Consider the following 21263-nt stretch of genomic DNA (forward strand, 5'->3'; position numbering starts at 1 on the left):
TCTGAAGAAGAGAAAAGGAACTTTGCACTTGACAGTATTCAATGTTAACACACAACGTAAATCAGCTGATTCTGATGGAGAATAGCAGTTTTGCAGAGTTATAAAACGCTTTATGTTAGTTATTGGTTAAGTGTTGCATATCAGCGCAAGGCCAACATAGAAAAGAGGCTTTCCTCCAGATCAGAATCAACTGATTCACGGTGATCAAGTGAACAGTTGAAGAGTTATGGTATGTCAAAGATGGTCAAAGATTGGACTGTGAGGGTACCAATGCTACTCAAATCCTCCAGATGACCTGTTACTTCCAAACCGTATTTCATGAGCAAAACACTGGATGACTCCAACGAACGACTCCATCTGGACTCTGGTAATCAGAAGTGTCACTACAGTGTTCTGCTACGTACTAAAACACCTGCTGTTCTACTCTCTGCCATAAAGTCATCCGTCTTACCTGAATCTTTTGTGCCTATAAAATCTCTTATTTTTGTCTACACTTGAAGATTTCAAATCTCTCTGTGCCTGACATTCAACTTTTTAAGGATGCAGATTAGCGATTGTAATTTCATAATGAAGCCTCTCCATGACCAGTTGACAAGGCAGAACACAGGACGGGACTCAGATGCAGAGTTCAAGATTACTTTTAATTCTCGGATTCAAGAAGTTTGGCTAAGGTTTGACAAGTGAAGACACATGACAAACAGGCACTGGACAAAGGGAAACTCAGGCTATAAATACATGAGGACGGGAAGCACAGATGGGAACGATCAGGGATGATGAGGCAGTCTCAGCTGTGGGGAAACACAAAGGAAGAGGAAGGTCTGAAACGAGAGGTGGGTTAAACCTTCTGAATAAAACAGGAAGTGTCACACGAGACAACACAAGTGACGGACAGGGACTTGACGAGACATGACACCAGTATACATTTCACTGTCTTTGCAAACGCAAGGTTTTTATATTCCAGAGAAAAGTAAATGTGTCTTCCAAGTTGAGTTGCAACGTTTCAGTTTTAATTGGGATTTGACTTTGCAAATAGTCTGCTGTAGATAACACAGCTTAGTTTTTCGGGAAATTGTTGGGTTCAAACAACCTGCAACATCTGAATAACGTCAAAAGGAAAGAAAGACAAGAGACCAAGAATATTTCCCAGTAATAATCTCTCTCCGCTCTGGCGCATATTCCTGTCGCCTCCCCTTTTATTGAATTTGTTGGGGTTTCCCTAATTTACATATGCGCTGAGCTCTAAGGAGGGTAAACAGATAAGAACACGGCTGCAACGCTATCAGAAAACATTAATTGCAACATGTCCATCCATTCACAGTCGTCCCACACCATCTCTGGCCCTGCAAAGCCTTTTCTCACGGATAAACTAACAAAGAGCGTCCTTTGAATCAGGTCTGGAAGCAGAAAACATGCTGATCTTGGGAAGAAGCTAGGACAGTCGGTTCCCTCCCAACAGTTTCACCTTCACCTCCCTGTGAAACAGAACATGGACACAAACACCTCTGCAAACATGTTTATACCAGAAATGAGATAACTTATATACATTTACCAACAGAAATGATTGCAAAATACTAACCACACTGAAATGAACCTTCTACTTTTTTTATACAATTCTAATTTGTTGTAAGCACAAAAACTGGGACAAGTTAACAAGTGTCAAATCTTGAAATGCCATTAAAAAGAATTTATCACATATCTAATTTAATAAAGAAAAGTAGACATTTATATGAGTCTGCTCCCACCAGTAAAATGTTTCTTCTACTGACACTCTCGTGTTTAGTTGGGCTGAGATCAAAGGTCTGAGAAAACATGGGATTACCCTCTTGGCAATCTTATAAGTGTGGTGAGCCTGCTTCCCTGTGAGCCTGCCTCCCTGTGAGCCTGCCTCCCTGTGAGCCTGCCTCCCTGTGAGCCTGCCTCCCTGTGAGCCTGCCTCCCTGTGAGCCTGCCTCCCTGTGAGCCTGCCTCCCTGTGAGCCTGCTTTGGATTTCTATATAAGTGGTCTTTGTAGCTGAAAAAAGAACTCTGACATCTGGAGCTCCCCTCTATGCCCAAGTGATCTTAAGGTGTGGATGATTTTTTTTCCTCACTGTCTGTGCCTCTGCCTGTTTTCGTTTTAATTTGTTTCAGTTTGTCATTTAAATGTGGACAGTTTCCCATCAAGATGAAAACTGCCAAAATAATTCCTACTCACCTGGGGACATACTTATGGACCCCCCCCCCCCTGCCATGGGGGGGGTCCATAGAACTATTAGTCTCCTCAAGAGACGTTTCTTCTGGAGAAGGATGTTCGCGAATATGTTGCGGCCTGTACCACCGGTTCCCGCTCCAAGACATCCAATTCTCCACCCGCTGGTCATCTGCTGCCCCTTCCCACTCCCAGTCAACCCTGGTCCCACATTGCTGTGGATTTTGTAACTGTACTACCACCATAACAAGGCAATACCGTTATTTTTACCATCATTGATCGTTTTTCTAAAGCTGTCCAATTCGTCCCTCTTCCTCAGCTACCCACTGCCACTGAAACCGCCGACATCCTAGTGAATCAGGTATTCCGCCATCACTGCATTCCCACATGCATCATTTTGGACCGCGGTCCTCAATTCATTTCCCAAGTTTGGAAGGCATTCTGTTTTGCCCTCGGAGCCACTGTCAGTCTCTCGTCTGGATACCACCCACAGTCCAACGGCCAGGCGGAGATGGCCAACCAGGAGTTGGAAGCGGCTCTAAGGTGCCTAGCTGCCCAAAATAGTTCTGACTGGTCCAAGTATCTGGTATGGGTAGAATAGGCCCATAATACTCACCCCTCTATTGCAATGGGGATGTCTCCCTTCAAAGCCTCCTTAGGTTACACACCACCTCTGTTTCCGTCACAGGAACTCGATCTGGCAGTGCCCTCGGTCCAACTCCACCTCCATCTGTGCCAAAGGTTTTGGCACCAGACCAGGGCCGCTCTCCTCCACAGCAAGGAGAGCAACAGCCAGATAGCTAATCGCCACAGGGTGGTGGGGCCCAATTACCAACCTGGACAGAAGGTATGACTTTCGTCGTGGAACATCCCCATCAAGGCTACCTCCCGTAAGTTGGCACCACGCTACATCGGTCACTATGTCATTGACCGCATCATCAACCCTTCATGTGTCCGCCTACGACTACCTGCGGCACTCAAGGTCCATCTTTCCTTCCATGCTTCACAAATTAAGCCAGTTGACAAAAGCCCTTTGTGCCCGTCGTCCGCTTCCCCTCCACCCGCCCGTATCATCGCCCGTGGTCAAGGCCTCCAATTCCTGGTGGACTGGGAGGGTTATGGGCCTGAGGAACGCTCCTGGATCTCCTGTTCCCTCATCCTGGACCATACCCTCATTGAAGACTTCTACCGTGCCGATCTGGACCGGCGTCCTGGACATGGTGTCATGGTGCCTCTGTCAGCTCTCCTCCCCCTCTCCCCTCTGCTCTGTTTCTGACTTGACCAGCTGTTTCCACTCATCTCATCAGCCTGTAGCCTCTTGGGAAGATCCAGTCCCTGGATCTACATCACTTGCCATAATTAAACTTGTGGAAAAGATTACTAATTGTATTGAAAAAAACAAATTCATCATTGGAATTTTTATGGATCTACAGAAAGCCTACAATTGACCATAATATTTTACTGAATAAACTGGTAAAGTATGGAATCAGAGGATTAACGTATAACTGGTTAAAGATTTACCTGGAAGGTAAACAGCAGTTTGTACAGATTGGTAAAAATAAATCTAAAAATAGGAATATCAAATGTGGTTTACCTCAAGGTTCAATTCTTGGACCTAATCTGTTTTTTCTTTATATTAATGATATTTTCCAATCATCACAAATTATAAAAGTCATACTTTTTGCAGATGATGCCAACATTTTATTTTCGGGGGAGAACTTAGAGAAACTTCTAAGTAAAATAACTCAGGAATTTTACAAGTTAAAATATTGGTTTAATAGGAACAAATTATCATTGAGTCTAAAAAAGACTAAAGTTGAAAAGCCTGTGGACAGCTGCACCTGGTGAAACGAATTGGGACAATCGCAGCAGCAAAGTCTTCACAGCCAACCAAACCAGCAACCAAGGAAGAGCTCATTGAGAAGTACGTAGAGGTCTTCACAGGCTTGGGTGAGTTTCCTGGAGTTCACCACATACACATAGACCCAAACATCACACCTGTGATTCATGCATGCAGAAATGTTCCGCTGTCCATTATGGAGCCACTGAAAAAGACACTGAAAGACTTACAAGACAGAAAAGTAATAAAGCCAGTCAAGGAGCCCACAGGTAAATAGTCTGGTTGCAACACAAAAAAAGAATGGAACACTAAGGGTGTGTTTGGACCCTTGTGACCTGAACCAGGCAGTAAACTGGCAGGAAAATCAATCTTCACCATTCTGGATAAAAAAGATGGTTACTGGCAAATCAAACTGGACGAGCCATCTTCTTCTAACACCATGTGAAACCTTGGGGCCGGTTTAGTTTCCTCCGGCTGCCATTAAGTATTAACTCCACCAGCGAGGTTTTTCAACAAAAGAACTGTGAGACTTTTGGTGACATCCCTGGTATGTTTATCATCGCAGATGACATGATCATAGCAGCAACTTCAGAGCGCGAGCATGATGAAATCCTGCAAAAGGTAATGGAATGAGCGAAAAAAGCAAATGTGAAGTTTAACAAGGACAAAATTCCATTCAAAGTAGACACAGTGAAATACATGGGTCACATCATAACTGCAGCAGGCCAGAAAGCAGACGACACAAAGATCAAAGCCATTATTGGCATGCCAACTCCGGAGGATAAACAAAGTCTTGAGCGTCTTCTGAGAATGGTAAAATTCTTGGCACAGTACATACCAAATGCAGCGTCGGTTACTGCACCTTTGAGGCAGTTACTAAAAAAGGACACTGTGTGGCAGTGGCAACCACACCACACAGCAGCGTTAAGCACACTGAAGAGGGAACTCACTCAAGCTCCAGTTTTGAGATTTTATGACCAAACTAAATCTTTGACTCTACAAGCAGACTCTTCAAAAGATGGACTGGGTGCGTGCCTGCTACAGGAAGGACAACCTGTATGTTATGCATCACAAGCATTCACACTCACAGACACAGAAAAGAGATAGGCACAAATTGAAAAAGAGTTGCTTGCCATTGTGTTTGCTACTAGAAGATTCCACCAGTATGTCTATGGAAGACCAGTGACTGTGCAGTCTGATCATAAGCCGCTTGAAGCAATGAAAGCAAACCGCTGTCCAAAGCACCAGCCAGACTGCAAGGAATGCTGTTACAGCTGCAAAGGTATGAACTCACTGTCACATACACACCCAGCATGTTCATGTTCATGTTCATAGCCGATGCCCTCACGTGCTACAGCAACCAGTGACAATGACGCCACAAGTGAAAATGGCTGCGATAAAAGAGTTGTGTATGCATTAGAGGCTAAGAGGGACTGAGTGAAGACACACTCAATAGACTGAAAACAACAGTTGCAACAGACAGTGAGCTACAAGCAGTGTGTGAAAAACACATTAATGGGTGGCCAGCTAAACGGAAAAGTTTAGACAGAGCACTATATTGCTATTGGCCCATGCGACACAACATCAGCATTCATAAAGGCATAGTCATGGTAGGAGACAAGATCGTGATACCACAGAACTTCCGACAAACTATCCTGGAAAAAACTGCACATGGCTCACCAAGGTATGCAGCGCACAAAAGCTAAAGCAAGAAAAGGTGCTGTACTGGCCTGGCATGTCCAGTGATATAGAGACTATGATTCAGAAATGTGAACAGTGCCAGCAAATGCAACCAAAGAATCAGGCGGAGCCACTTGTTCCACACATGATTCCGGAGCTGCCATGGATGAAAATTGGAGCAGATATCTTCGAGCTGAATGGTCAACCGTATCTGTTGTTAATCGATAACCTGACCAAATACCCGGAGGGTTCTCAACTTGCCAGAAAAAAACAGCTTACTCTGTCATTGAAAAGATGAAATCAGTGTTTGCAAGACACGGGATTCCCAAAGAAATAGTGAGCGACCATGTTCCATTTGCCAGCTATGAGATGAAATCATTCGCAGATGCTTGGGAGATTAAGCTCAGTTATTCCAGCACTGGTTTTCCCTCTTCAAACGGAATGGCGGAAGATCTTCTGAATATGCAAATGCAGGGTTTATATACCAAGCCCATTTCTGAGCTCGTTGGTTCGGACTTTGATGCTACAACCCTGTTCATCTGTCTGTAACCCTGCGTACAAATCTGTGCTGTTTGTGCAGAGTAAACCTACTGAAAGATAAGTAACTGTCTCTGAGTCATTATTCATTTATTTCTGTGTGCAAGAAACTGACGGGGTACGAACCTAAAATTTAATAAAGTCCTTTCTAGAGAATCCAGTTTCTTCACAAATAAGTTAAATGTTTGTATGTCGATGTTTCAGACTACTGCACTAAGATGCACATTGTTAAATGTAAAGTTGTTCGCAATCTGAATTTGCCTTGCGATTATGTTAGGAGCATAAGACTGTCTAATGTTCAAATTCTGGAAGATTCTTGAACACACGCTAACTCCATCACTTAGGGGGTGGGGGGGCCTGGTCGTCGCTGCTCCTTGCATTTCTGCCGTGGGTCGTGTGGGGGTCGGGGCCTCCGGTGCCTGGCGGGGGGTGGTGGGGACTCCGTTGGTCGGGGGGCCGGGTCCGGTGCCTGGGTGGGGCGGGCTGGGGTGCTGCGTGGTCTTCTGGGCGCGGGTGTGGGGGGGGGTGTGGTGGTGGGGGGGGCTGAGTGGTGGCTCGGCTTGGCTTGGGGGGGTGGTCTCTTTGCCTGTGCTGGGAGGGTTGGCGGGGGGTCCTGCTTGGGGGGGGGGGTCTAGCGGCGCTGGGCGGGCTGCGTTCTACGCCTGGGGCTGGGATCAGCCCTTCCCTGGCTCTGGGACGGGGCGGGGCAACCCTCTTGGGGCTCTGGGTGTCATCGGCTGGGGCTGCGGGGTCTGGGGGTGTGTGTGTGTGTGGGGGGGGGCTTGTCGGCTCCGTCCTGTGGGGGGGGGCTTTCTGGGGGGGGGGGGTCCCACTATCGGTACAGGACCTTGGGGGTTTGACGGGTCGGGGTCTTCGATGAGGCAATCGGCGGTTGCCCTGACCAGTTGGCGGCCTCGGTCCCGAGGCCTGACCAGAGCTCTCCCAGGGCCGGCGCTTGGGGGTGGGGGCCTGGGCTTGCTCCGGGGTGGGGGCGCACTTTCTGGCTCCTCCCATTCTGTGTGGGGTGGGTGGTGCTGGGCCTGGGGCGTCTGCGCCTCGGGGATGGGGGGGGGGCTGGGGGGTGGCTGTTTGACCACCGGGGGACAGGCTACCAGCTGCCCCCAACTTACCCCCTTCCTCATATAATCTCATATTAGGTTGAGGGGGTGGGGGGTTTAGCCTGCGTTGAGCCTTGTGGTTGGGCTACTTGGCAGTGGTCCCCCTCCCATGCTTGCCGTATGGAGTGGGCCCCCCCTCTCTCGGTTTTATTTGCACCTTAGACATGTAGGGCCCTTGGTAGGGGGGGTGCTTGGACATCACTGCCAGCAAGCAGCAGATGTCCTCTCAGCACCCTACCCGCCAATTTTAACTGCACCTTAGACATTTAGGGCCCCTTGGTGGGGAGAGTGATGGGACATCACTGTGAGTAATCAGGAGATGTCCCCTCAGTACCCTACCGGCCAAACACCAACAGGTAGGCACTAACAAATTGCGTGAATGAATGAAATATCTCACACTAGTTGGCTTGTAGGCATAAGTATGCGTGTGTGAACACTATCTGTATTGTGTACGTGTTGAGATGTGGACATTTTTGCAGCTAACAGGTGTGTTTATAACATTTGAGTGTGTGTGTGTGGACAGGCCCCACCCCTTTGAGATTTGTGTTCTATCTGTACCTTACCGCAATGATAAACATCCAGTAGCTTGTTGCTTTATGCTGCTTCATGGTTTTACCCCCCTCCCCCCTCCTATGATCACCCTCCTGTCCCCCTTCTCTAACATCCCTCACTCTTCTTCCCTTCTTTCCTTTTCCGTCCGGTCCAACACAAAAGAATTTCAAAAATAATTAAAATGAATAAAGTCTGGCCTCAATTACAAAAGGGGTTTATTCAGACATACCTCTGGTTTGTCAGAAGATTCATAACCCCTATTGTTAAAGTAAAATATGTCCAACACAAGAGACCTTCAGCTCTCATCTGCCTGCCCAGCTGTTGGACAGGACAAGTTAAAAAATAAATAAATAAATAAATAATGTTCAAATTCTTTAGAGGTTGCTTTTGTGTTTAAACAACTGTTTAAAATGTTATGAATAACCTGTCTTGGAAAAAGAGGGATGTGTTATATTGTGACAGACAGCAGTAATAACCACCGCCACCAATAGATGGTGCTGTCGGCCTGTATATGCCACGAGGAGTTACAGAAAAAAGTACATGTGAATGCTCTCGCACCAAAAGCTGTGTCCCTGTCATCTGTCCTAATTAAGAGACCCACTGATAACACCCACGCTAAGGTAAATGCTACTTGTAGCTTTAATTATTAGTTTTGTTGGAGAGACTGTCAGCAGAGTTTCTTGAGTTGATGGACACAATAACAGCTGATGACATAGTCAGCTCTCGTTACTGCACTGGACAATGTTGGAGTAAGGTGGTCATGTAATGTCAGTCTGGTCACTGATGGCGCCCATTAAAGGTATGGAAGAAGGCAGATGTTGCCACAAAATTAAGGTAGCCAACCAGGAAAAGATTCTTGGACATTTCGTTGTGTTTTGCACACTTGAATGACAGTAAATGTGTTTCTGCACAGGATCTGAATCTTGATATTGATGGATGGGTGAAGTTTCAGGAGAGAAAGGGAGGTTAACTCCAAATTCCTGTTCACAAATGTTCACATTTACATTTTAGGCAGGGGATTCATTTTTTTTCCGTAGCCCCCTCTTAAGTTTACTATCTGGATTGTGTCAGTGTCAGATGTAAAATATTCAGTCTGTATAAATTTAAAAAAGTTAAACAAAAGAAAACCAAAGCTTTTATTTTGCTTTTATGTTACTGGTCCAGCCCACTTGAGATTAGACGGGTGGAATGTAGGCCCCGACCTAAAATGAATTTGACCCCCCTGCTCTATATCATTTAAAAAAAAGAATTAATGTGTATACAACCTAATTAAAACAGCTGCAGCGCCTTCTTTAGATATCACTGAAAAAGGATTGGAGATAACTGGAACAGAGTGGCAGCAGAAAACTAAGTTTATCCACAAATCATCAATCTGTACAAGAGGTGGTTTGATACAATTTAAAGTTGTACATAGGCTTCACATATCAAACAGTAAACTGGCACAGATCTTCCCAGGGACAGATGACACTTGGCCAAGATGCAGGTGTGAGATGGGAACCTAGGAAAAGCATGGAACATAAAGATCCTCCCAAACCCACATAGAGCATTATTTGGAGTCACTCCTCAAAACTGCAAGGTCACTGCACTACAGTACAAGCTTCAGCTCTGGCATTTTCTACGCTTTTGGTCCAACGTCGTATCCTTCTTTCATGGAAAAAAATCAAGACCCCCTTCAAACAAACAATGAGTGGATGACATGCACTCCTGTTTTAAATTTGAACACCTCCGATATTCTTGAAAGGGTTCAGCACATACTATTTTCAAATCCTAGAAATCTTTCTTGGACCGAAAAAAAGTCTGAATAAGGACGGCAATTTTATAGTTCTGATGATCACTCCTTACTATTGTTTGGACAATGGTATATTTTTCCAGAAAACTCAGTGACTTTTTTTTTCTTGCCTGGTTTGTTTTTGAGAGTTCTTTTTAAAATATATATTTATATATCTGTTTTTATGGGTGGGAATTGTGACTGTTGTATTTTGACTTGTGAAAATCTAATAAAAATAAAAGCATTAAAACGTTGTTTGACATTATGACCCAGGAAATAAAAAGTGTACTAATGTGTTTTTTTATGTCCTGGATAGTAAATTGGACACAACAAATAGAAAGAAACATGCTGATCATCGCACTAAAACCATTAAAAAATAAACACTTAGAGAAGTTGGATTTGTTAATGTCTGGAGGTCACTACGTATGCTCAAAAGAGGTCACACATACTACTCTGCTCCTCATAACACTTATTTAAGAACGATTTAGAAGATAATGACAATGGAGTAGTCACACGTGTCATTGTTTGGGATACACTCAAAGCAATAATGAGAGGAAAACCTATAACAAAGATGGCAGCCAATAAAAAAGCTAAAGAAGAAAATCATAAACAAGGAAAATTCTTAGAAATTGAACAACAACATAAAGCCACGCAAGATCTTCAGTTGCTCCAAAAAATGAAAGAAATCAGGGATAAATTAGACAAGCAACTAATGGAGGATTTGGAGGAAAAAAAACACCAGATTTTTGAAACATTCCTATTGAGGTGAGTGGACAAGCAAAAAAATTAAGAAAACTGTTATGTGAGAAATGGAGCCTTAAATGATACATCCTGATCAAATAAAACAATAAAAATCTTGATTCTGGTTTTGTTGTTAGAATTGACTTAGGGTGTATTCAGAGTGGCAAAGTCCATCATTCTGAACACAGTCTGCTTAATTTGGTCCGGATCGACTGCTGAACCTTGTGTTTGGTCTGTATTCAGACTGCCGTCTACCACACTATTCTGTTTCAAATCAAAGCTTGTCGTGACTAAAGGTCTTTTCGGTTGTTGGCCATAAATTATGAAGGCGGGCAAAGCAACAAGAGAAAGAATAATGGGAGTCCTGCTCTTTGCAATCCTTGTTAGGATAGTTCACTTATTCAAACTTTGTATTTCGCTGACCAAATCTGAACTTCAGGTACAACACTTTCAACTTGCTACTTTGGTACGGCGGACGCATGCTGCAAGGCCATTACTGAGGAAACGGCGAAGGTATTCTTACAAGTGTTTATGACATATAGATTAATGGGAAAAGCTTGAGAAGCAATGTATCAACCTAAATGTTGTTTTAATGAACCTGCATTCATTCAACCACATTTCAAGAAGTTGCTGTATCATATTGTTGTTCCACATTTGTCTGCAGTTCAGCTTCTTCTCTGTCTACATCCCATAATTCTCGGCTACGGTGGCCTTTTTGGTCCAGTTGTTCTGCTCCGTGCATGGAGTCTATTCAGACTGAGGAAACTCAGAGCAAACCTGAGCTCAGTCCGATTAGAAACAAACAGAAATAACCTTGAAAGATGGGTCCTGGAGCAGTTTCTGGACCCAGACCAGGGTCGTTTGGGTGTATTCAGGCTGAAAATTTTCTTCGGATTATCCGAGGAAACGAACTCTGGTTCAGCGGACCAAATGTGTCCAATCTGAATAAACCCTTAGACTCCATGTAATGTGAGATTTGAGGTCAAAGATATGAAACCCATGTGCTTCCAGTCGGCTTTATAAACTCAAATGATCTTTAGTTTTTCTTATTTTAGTTCCTTGAATCTGACGACCATTATTGTACACAAAACAGATCCACATTTTTAAAGGGACATATTTTATTTTTGAAAAACTGTTAGGACTTGCTGAGCAGAACTCCACTAAAGGTGGTGACAAATCCTTCCCCCCAAACAGCTGTCTTTGCCAAAAGAGTCACATACACTTGATTCCCCTGCTCCAACTCCAGGAAGATGGCATTGCCTGCATTATCTGCAGAATCACTGGTTGACGGGTGGTCGTGGATGCCAGCAACAACAGTACCATCCTTCCTGAGATCTAGTTTAATGCGGTTCTTTCCTCCACTGTGAGCAAAGAAGGTGAAGTAATACAGGCCTTTGACAGGCGCAGTGAAGATCCCTGGGGGAAAAGATACTGTCTGAATCTGGAAGCACTCATGGAAATCTGACATTCAAACAACTATTTGAGGCTTGCAGAGATTTAAAATCATGTTTTCAGACATTCAAGATATTTGACCAGGATTTAGGTTGGGTTTTTTTAAACTATTTTTTGAGTAAATCAGCACAGATGAGATTTTTTGTCTCATTGAGAGCTTGAACTCAGAAATAGGAAAATTATCATTAAAATGATTCAAAATCCTTTGCTCCATACTCTTGACAACAGAATTGCGTGATTTAAGAATAAAAACCTAAAGTTTCACTGAAGGTTTTGGTTCCATGAGATATTATTTCAAAGGTGAATATATGTTGAAATGTTAGACTGGGACTGATTGTCCTTATTTCTAAGCAAACAATTAGAATTATATTCTAAAAATAAGTGTTAGTTTTAGATTTTATGAGGATTTATTAAGATGGACCCACTTGTACTATGATCATTTTCTCATTTTGACAAAATTTTTATTTAACAATTTCCACTTATAAGATTCCTTTTTTGTCATTGTGATTCAAATGAACTACAATTAAATACTCACAACTCACAAATACAAACCCTTTTGCTTAGAACTAGCACACAAAAAAAACACTTGCTTGAATTTTAAGTAATTATTTCTAATGGCTTTTTTTTTGTTTATTTTTCCATTCATGTTTGCTTTTGTGAAACTTCTAGTTTCTAGATTTTGTTATAATATAATAAGATTTCTTGTTCAGTAAAAATGTCAAGCTGCCTGCACAGCTCCTTTGTCTTTCCCTTTTTAGTGTTTTTTTCATAAGGTTAGTCTTCTTTTCCTCTTTTTCAGGAAACAAATTATAGCATGGTTATTTTGAAACAAATGTATTTTTGCACAATTCAGTTATGACTTTGGAATCAATAAAACATGGAAACATGAGGTCTGAAGTGGAAAAGTATGTGTCAGCCATCAACAACTAAGTTTATTTTGGCAATATAATAATTGTATGCTCAAGAATATTGAAAAAAGGGAGTGGGATGTTTTTGCCTTAAAGAAGTTTCTTTTACGAATAAAAGTAAAAAAAACTATTTAACAAACCAGCATTGATTCAATGATGGACCTACCTGTGGTTGGATTATAAGCATTCCCAACATTGGTTATCAATGCATTGTAGGTCAGAGTTATGTCACCCTGGAAATTTCCATAGGTTCCGCCTTTATCTGTTCGGGCAGAAAAAGCTACTTTGGGTACATCTAAAAAGAAAAAGAAAAAACATAAAATGCATCTTGATTAAATATATTTTTACTTATTCTAAAACAAAAAGTTGTCACAGTAGTTCACAGTTGTCAGAAGATCACCTATGGCTTCCAAAGCTGCTTTCAATGCATTGATCTCCTTCAAGACGTCAAACTCAGGAGCTCCAGCAGCAGCGTAGTGGGCCACAGTGAGGCCACTGATGAAGGTCAGGAACAGCGCGGGTGAAGTCATGTCGGATCCTGATGTGCCACACGAGCTCCCTGCCTTTATTCTGGATGATCTGTTAATGGTTACTATGGGGTGGGGGTTCCTGAGGTCCGCCAGCCCAATCATTGTGCTTCATTCCTGCAAACACAAGCTCTAAATTCAATATTTAGATTATGTGCAGACATTTTATGCAATTAAACTTACATAACTCCATAAAAGCATAGACGAATAATAAAGTCAATTTAGGAATTTTAATTCCCTACATTTACTACTTATTGGTAGAACACACACAGGTAATGAGCAGCAGAACATTCAGGGTGCAGGTCTTCGAGGCTTGGAGTCCGACATCTCTGGCCTAAATGATATAGCGGCAATTAGTTATGCTAGTACCCAGCTTACCTAGAAGTAAGGGAAAGCATCCCTTAGATGTCCCTCACAGCTCTAACACTGTTGGTCAGTCTAACCCCCCCCCCCCCCCCCCCCCCCTAAAAAAAACATCTTTAATATTAAGAAGTAGGTATCTGGATGATCAAACTTTACTCCAGGAAGACTCACCAAGCTGGTGACCCATTTCCAGGTTAATGCAGTATATTGTTGTCACATGTGTCCTTAGATTCCACTCACATCTCAATTCCCTGGACAAGATATGACAGCATTTAAAAAAATGATAGTGACAAACATAATTTTTGAGACGTTCCCATGCCAGCTGAGAGAGGACTACCTCTCTGACGACTACCGAGAGAGGCCCAGGACACACTAGAGAGACCTGGAGAGTCCTGGGCCTTCCCTGGGGCCTCCGTTCAATGGGACATGCCTAGAACACCCCTCCAGAGAGACGTCCAGGTAGCATCCGGACTAGCCACCTTCACTGGCTCGTCTCGATGTGGAGGAGAAGCGGTTTTACTTCAAGGTCTCCGTGGGTGACCAAGCTCCTCCTACAGTGGAAGCTCATTTCAGCCGCTTCTATTCGGGACCTCGTTCTTTCGGTAATGACCTAGAGTTCAAGACCATAGGGCCGCCTTTACACTGCAGGTCTTGATGCCCATATCCGATTTTCTGACTATATCCGATTTTTTTGATGACCCGCTTACATCATCTTTTAAAAGTGACCCGTATCTGATTTTTGCATTTACACTATACAATGCTGAAACTATCAAACGTAGACGTTGTGAGGACTACGTAGCACCATTTCCGCCTTCCACGGACATCTTTTGGACTTTGTGACTGCGGTTGTCATGGAGGCAAGGCGGCGACGGAAGGAGGCGTTGCCTTGGGCGCTCCAGACGGGATGCACGGGAGAGGAAAAGAAGGAGGGCTGGTTGGCCGTCTGATGTGCTCTATCTGGGTTTTGAATGAGGAAGTGTTTGCAGACGTTGTGCTGTACTAACAGTTTGATCCAAGTGTTGAACCTTTCCTGAGTAATGACACACGGGAGATTTCCTCGGGGTTCTCTTTTCCGTTCTGAACCCTCAGCCTCCAGAGTGGGTTAAGATAGACTCCAAAACTTTTGGGCGAAACACCTTATTTTTAATTTACGGTTCTCCAACTGTCCCCTGCTCCGCGCACACACCCGCTCTCCTCTCCTTAAGTTACACGCACACACACGCAAGCACGCGCGCGCGCTCACACACACACTGTCCCCATCATACACGCCCCCCCAAAAAATAAACAGCTTCTAGCCTGTTCCATAGCAACGGTGTCCCGCTTGATTAGTTACCGTTTGCGTCCGGACCGGACATAACAGCGGTTTCCAACTACGGTCTGAAGCCTGAGGCTGAAAGGTAACACGCTGACAGCAAAATCAGCGCACAAAAAGCACCTTAATAAGTCATGTGATCTCAGTTGGTGGTGTCCTGAATTGACGTCACTGACGTACGACTCGCATTTACTGGGGAATATCCGATTTGTCTGCTTACATGGCAAATGCACGGATCCGATTCGTTTCCGATTTATTTCCACATATGAGAGAGGCCTGTATCCGATCTGAGAAAAACGGAATCCATGCGCTTTTGTCCTGCTTACACGTTCACCGGTCATATCCGATATGTGCCACAAGAGAGGAAAAAAATCGGAATTGGGTCACTTGAACCATGCAGTGTAAAGGCAGCCTATGTGAGTGTCAGCAGGTAGTTTGTGACTGCTTGCACAGATTGCTGATGGTGGATGAAGGACACCTGTGTGGGAGGGCGTGATCACATACAGAGCAGGGAGGCTGTTATTCCCTTATAGAGCACCAGTGCGCGGCCGGTGCAGGCAGGAGAGGAGGACTATTGGAGCCGGCGCGTGGGGTTCCTGACACTTGGGCACAGCCTGCAGCAGGAGGACTGTTGGAGCCTGTATCGTTTGAGTTTGGCCTGCTGCTGGAGCCAGAGACGCGAGGTCCGTGACATTTGGGTGCAACCTGCAAGGTGCAGGCAGGAGGAAGGCTTGGAGCCGGAGGAGCGCAATTCAGGACGCAGAGGCGGCAGGACACTGGCCACAGGTCTTCATCGGGGCGCGGACCAGTAAATCGCTCGCGTGGAGGAGGAGGGAGGCAGCACACCCTCGGGAAGATCTCACACGGCCATTTGGAGACACAGAGGGGTGAACGGGCTTCACCCCCTCCTAAAGTTAAGTGTGCCAGCTACACGCTGAGCTTCTATGAGCAGCCTGTAGCTCAGTCACCAGTGGATTTTAATTGGGTTTTATATGGATTGACTTTTAACTCATTTGCATGACTGTTTTTGTGTTTTTAAAACTATTTGTGGATTTGCCTTGTTTTTATTGCATGTGAACTGGTGGCTTGGAGTGCAGGCCTGCTCGTGTGAAGGACTTGGGTGTGGGACGAACATCAAGGTGGACACTTGGACATCGGCGTGATATGGACAATTACCACCACTGTTCTCCTGATGTGTTGGCTTTACATGTGTTTTATGTCATTTTTGTTTTTAGTTTTTTTTACCATTTCTGGTTTTAGACTGTTTTATTAAAACCTTTTAACTATCAAGGCTTTGGCTGTCTCTGGAGCAACTAGCAAACTCCCCAGCAGATCCCTAAAATTTTTGATTGCTTTGGGGCTTCACCCCCACCCCTCTGACAGATTTTTGGCGTTGTCAGCAGGATTCTGCTGGGTTGAGTCACTGGTCGCTCCAGCATGCAGCAGGCCCAGGTAGGTGCAGCTGGCCCTTCAGCAATGATGATGCCATTTTTCATGGGTTGCCCATGGGTGCAAAAGTTTAGTGGGGAAAATGCTCGATTCAAGTTTGGGGAGTGGAAACACCAAGCTGAATCTATGCTAAGTTTTCAGCCTCTTACAGACTCTCAGAAAGCTGACATTCTTTTAAATTTACTTGAAGGTGAAGCAAAGAGAGAAATATTAACTCTGGAGAGATCACTTAGAGACACTCCTAAGAAAATTCTTGATGTTTTGCATGTTCTGTATGGTGATAACACTCACGTTTCTGTGCTCAGGACTCGTTTTTTTAATTGTAGACAACAGCCACCAGAGTCACTCAAGTCTTTTTCCCTGCGGTTGAGAGAACTCTTTCTTATGTTGAAACAGAGAAACGAGGCAGGACTTGAGGATGGTGATGCCATCCTACGAGACGAGTTTGTCATGGGATTAAGAGAAGGTTCCCTTCGCCAGGAGCTACGACGCCTTGTGAGGAAGACTCCTACATTGTCCTTTGATGAAGTAAAGATGGAGGCACTCTCATTGGAAGAGGAACAAGCAGAACAATGGTCGCCGTCTTCCTGTATGGCAATAGGAAAGCAGGTGCCCCACGCACAAACCACAACAGACTGGAAAACAGAACTGAAAAATGAACTGCTAAAAGAGGTGAAAGACCAAGTGGCTGAAATGTCTAAAAATATTTTGAGTTACAGGAAAACCGAACGGTTCCAAACACACGTATGAAGCCAGAGTCTAATTGGAGAACAGATAATAGAGCCAGACCAGCTAGTAGGGGTATTAGAGGGACACCACGATATGAGTGGGACCAACAGGGCCGCCCAATCTGTGCTACTTGCAAAGAAGCGGGCCATTTTAGCCGCAGCTGCCACTCTAGAGCCCCCCATCAGGATTTTTAGTCCCACCGGCCACCGTGGGTCAGGTGACCGGACCCCTTAGCGCTGACCCACCTAGCTCCCCACCCCCAACCAGGTTTACAGAGAGCTGCCCATATGTCACGGTTAAACTAGATGACGTAGAAGTTAAGTGTTTGCAAGACACTGGGTCGCAAGTGACAATTTTTTGTGAGAGTCTGTGTAAAGACCTCTTCAAGGAGAAGCATTTGGGTGGGGTCCTCTCTTGGCTTAAACTTCGAGCTGCAAATGGACTAAGCATCCCTTATACAGGCTACATAGTAGTTGACTTCCAGGTGGGGGGGGTTCGGGTCCCGAATTGTGGGGTTGTGGTGGTAGAAGACGGCTATTTGGGTGAAAAGGCCATCTTGGGCATGAATGTAATTTCTGAGTGTTGGGAAGAACTGTTCCAAAAGCACCGACCACCTCTTATAAAACGTCAGCCCCTTAGAAGGGCATGGGAGGATGTTTTTGCTGACTGTCAGCGTATCCAAGCTGTTTCAGACATGGAGCCCTTGACCAGGGTAGCTCGTCCAGTCTGCCGAGCATCAGTGACTGTACCGGCAAACAGCGAGGTGATGCTGTGGGCAAAGACGGCGCCTTGGCCCTGTGGGCCAAAAGTTTGCGCAATGGTGGAGCCGTTCACCGAAGGCGGCAATATAGAGGTTGCACGGACTCTAGTGACTGTAGACCAGGGTAGATTACCTGTGCGAGTAAGGAACTTGAATCCCTTCCCTGTGATCATTAGTAGATTTCAGAAGCTAGCCAAGGTCTGTTCGGTCAACCCAGAAAATGTAAAAGGCTGCAAAGACGTTTCCCTTTGCGAGGTGAGCACAGGTGTTGTAGAGGTGGCAATCATTGATGTTGGCGAGTGTCTGTCCGCGGTAGGTGGGGAAAACCATCCACCTTGTATTAAAGGGGAGGACCTCACAGATGAGCAGCAGCAACAACTGGGGCAATTACTTCAAAAATGGAGTCATGTCTTTGCCAGGCATGAGGATGATTATGGATGCACTAGTGTTGTGAAACATAGAATCCCAACAGGTGGCGCAGAACCTATCAAAGAGAGGTACAGGCCTGTTCCCCCCACTCTCTATAAAGAGATCCGCAGTCTTTTGCAGGGCATGCTTGAGCAGGGCGTCATTAGAGAGAGCAGTAGTCCCTGGGCTGCACCCATAGTGCTGGTACAGAAGAAGTGCGGTGCCTGGCGTTTTTGTGTGGACTACAGAAAATTGAACCGAGTCACTCATAAAGACGCTTTCCCCTTGCCTCGAATTGAAGATTCCCTGACCAGTCTCAACCAAGCAGATTGGTACTCCACTCTGGACTTGGCCAGTGGATACTGGCAAGTGGAGGTAGAGGAGAAAGACAGAGAAAAGACTGCATTTACAACACCTTTTGGCTAATTTGAGGTTGACAGGATGTCCTTTGGACTCTGTAATGCCCCAGCAACCTTTCAAAGACTGATGCAGCGCTGTTTGGGGGACCAGCTTGTTGACTCTGCTCTTGTATACCTGGATGATGTTATTGTGTATTCCAAAGACTTTGCAACCCACCTGGACCATCTGGAGCGTGTGTTTGAGTCCCTGGGGCGTTATGGTCTTCTTCTTCGCCCAGAGAAATGCAAGCTGTTTCATAAGAAAGTCAATTTCCTGGGCCACGAAGTCAGTGGTGATGGAGTGTCGCCTGACCCAGAGAAAACCGCAGCTGTCCAGAGTTGGGACCGTCCTACCACAGTTAGGCAGGTAAGATCTTTTCTGGGTTTTGTGGGCTACTACAGGCGGTTTGTTAAAGACTTTTCCAAGATTGCTAAACCTCTGAATGAACTTTTGAGGGGCTCATCAAGGAGCAGGTGCAGAGGATCACCCTCTGTCCAATGGACTGATGAGTGCGAAATTGCATTTCAGCAGCTCAAGCAATGCTTGCTACAAGCGCCAATTTTGGCATATGCAGATTTCACAAAGCCTTTCACTGTCTATACAGATGCCAGTAACTGCGGTTTAGGTGCTGTCTTAGCCCAGGAACAGGATGGAGCAGAACGAGTCATTGCATATGCTAGTCGGAGCCTGCACCCATCAGAACGCAACGATGCCAACTACAGCTCTTTTAAACTTGAGCTGTTGGCAATGAAATGGGCTCTGGTGGAGAAATTCAAAGATTTTTTGTGGGGTGCGAAGATAACTGTTGTGATGGACAATAACCCCTTTGTACACCTGCAGACAGCAAAACTAGGGGCCGTGGAACAGAGGTGGGTTGCTCAGCTGGCCAATTTTGATTACACCATCCAGTACCGACCGGGGAAGGACCACACTAATGCTGATTTATTGTCTAGACTCCACATTGTCTCAACAGGCCCAGGGCCTGTTGGCACCCAGACGGTACATGTTATGGAGGTTTTGGATGAGACAGAAGAGCCCTTTAATGGTTGGTGGTGGAACCCTGGCCTGTGGAGACTGGAACAGCAGAGAGACCCCACAGTTTGTCAGGTTCGGGACTATCTGACTCAAGGTGGGTTACCAGGTGCAGCAGAAAGGCGGGCGCTTTCTCAGCCAATAAAGAGACTCTTGCAGCAATGGAGAAGACTCGAAATTATTGAGGGAGTGTTATGCAGGAGAGTAAGAGACTCCTCAACCTACGAAACTCTCCAAGTTGTGGTCCAGAACAATAAAACTGCAGCCTTGGTAGAGTTTTGCCATCAAAACAGTGGACACCCAGGTGCAGATCGCATGCTTACTACGCTGCGAAGAAATTTTTATTGGCCCCAAATGGAAAAGACTGTCCAGGGTTATATAAAGGCCTGCCCCCGCTGCGTGTTGTACAAAACCAAGGCTGATCACAGGGCTCCTCTTGCCCCATTCACTGCCAGAGCCCCGATGCACATAGTGGCAATGGACTTTCTAACATTGAGCCGCCCTACAGACAGATACCAGAACATTCTGGTTGTGACTGACTTGTTCACAAAGTATGCATGGGCTATTCCGACCCCTGATCAGACAGCAGTGGCAACGGCTCGTGCCTTGTGGACTCATGTTATACAGCCATTCGGCTGCCCAGAGGTCATGCATTCAGATCAAGGCCCTGGCTTTGAGTCAAGACTCATAAAAGAACTGTGCATGATTTATGGCTGTCGTAAGTCCCGCACCACACCATACCACCCACAGGGCAATGGGGCATGCGAGCGGTTCAACCAAACTTTGCTAAGCTTGTTGGGGACACTGGAGGCTGAACAACAAAGGCATTGGGCGGGGTACCTTCCAGGCCTTGTCCAGGCTTACAACAACACCGTGCATGCCTCCACTAAATATGCACCTTCCTTCCTAATGTTTGGCCGCCACCTTAGAACCCCTGTGGACATGCTGACAGGAGCAGTGGCCTCGTTGAGTACCACTACCACGACAGAGTGGGTGAGTAGGCACCATCAACAGTTGACTTATGCTTACAACAAAGCGTCAACCTCTTTACTGCAAGCAGCCAGCACAAACAAGAAGATCTACGACAAGGCTGCCAAAGATTCCCCCCTGCTTCCAGGAGTGCGGGTTCTGGTCTTAGACCAGAGGAGAAGGGAAAAGGGTAAACTTAGTGATAGGTGGGAAAGTGAACCTCAGGTTGTAGTAGCCCAGCCCTATCCAGATCACCCTGTCTACAGAGTCAGGCCAGAAGGTAAAGACGGTCCTGAAAGGGTTCTGCACCGTAACAATTTGAGACTTTGCCTCCCCTGTCTCGTCCCTCAAGAGTTACCAAGCGAGCCAACAGCTGAAGAGCAAACACCCGCAGATGGCCTAGCATTATGGGGATTTGCCTTTCCCCTCCCAGTGGCAGAGGGGTATGAAGCTGCTCAAGCACCTGAACCAAGGCGCTCCCAGAGGATTAATGGGCAAAAGCCCCAAAGGTACCGTGAGTAGTTCTAGGGA

At 45.4% G+C, this 21263-nt stretch overlaps 2 protein-coding genes across 2 annotated transcripts in view; one reads left to right on the forward strand and one right to left on the reverse strand.

Annotated features, from left to right (window-relative positions):
- The window catches only part of rps4x (ribosomal protein S4 X-linked), a 152603-nt gene that overhangs the window by 40504 nt on the left and 90836 nt on the right, over positions 1-21263 (forward strand). The window lies entirely within an intron of this gene.
- Positions 11525-13403, reverse strand: LOC101173599 (complement C1q-like protein 2). Its single transcript, XM_004083948.5, has 3 exons — positions 13185-13403; positions 12951-13079; positions 11525-11840 (listed from the first exon to the last, which is right to left on the reverse strand). Exons 1-3 carry the CDS (start codon positions 13312-13314, stop codon positions 11560-11562), a joined length of 540 nt encoding a protein of 179 aa, XP_004083996.1. The 5' UTR covers positions 13315-13403; the 3' UTR covers positions 11525-11559.

The sequence above is a fragment of the Oryzias latipes genome, chromosome 18, assembly GCF_053564925.1.
Source record: "Oryzias latipes strain Hd-rR chromosome 18, Olatipes_Hd-rR_3.1".
NCBI lineage: Eukaryota > Metazoa > Chordata > Actinopteri > Beloniformes > Adrianichthyidae > Oryzias > Oryzias latipes.

Coding starts and splice junctions, on each gene's coding strand:
- LOC101173599 (XM_004083948.5), bottom strand. CDS start 13,314: ATGACTTCACCCGCGCTGTTCCTGACCTTCATCAGTGGCCTCACTGTG. Junction 13,080..13,184: donor AGCAGCTTTGGAAGCCATAG/GTGATCTTCTGA, acceptor TTTTCTTTTTAG/ATGTACCCAAAGTAGCTTTT. Junction 11,841..12,950: donor TGCTTATAATCCAACCACAG/GTAGGTCCATCA, acceptor CTTTTCCCCCAG/GGATCTTCACTGCGCCTGTC.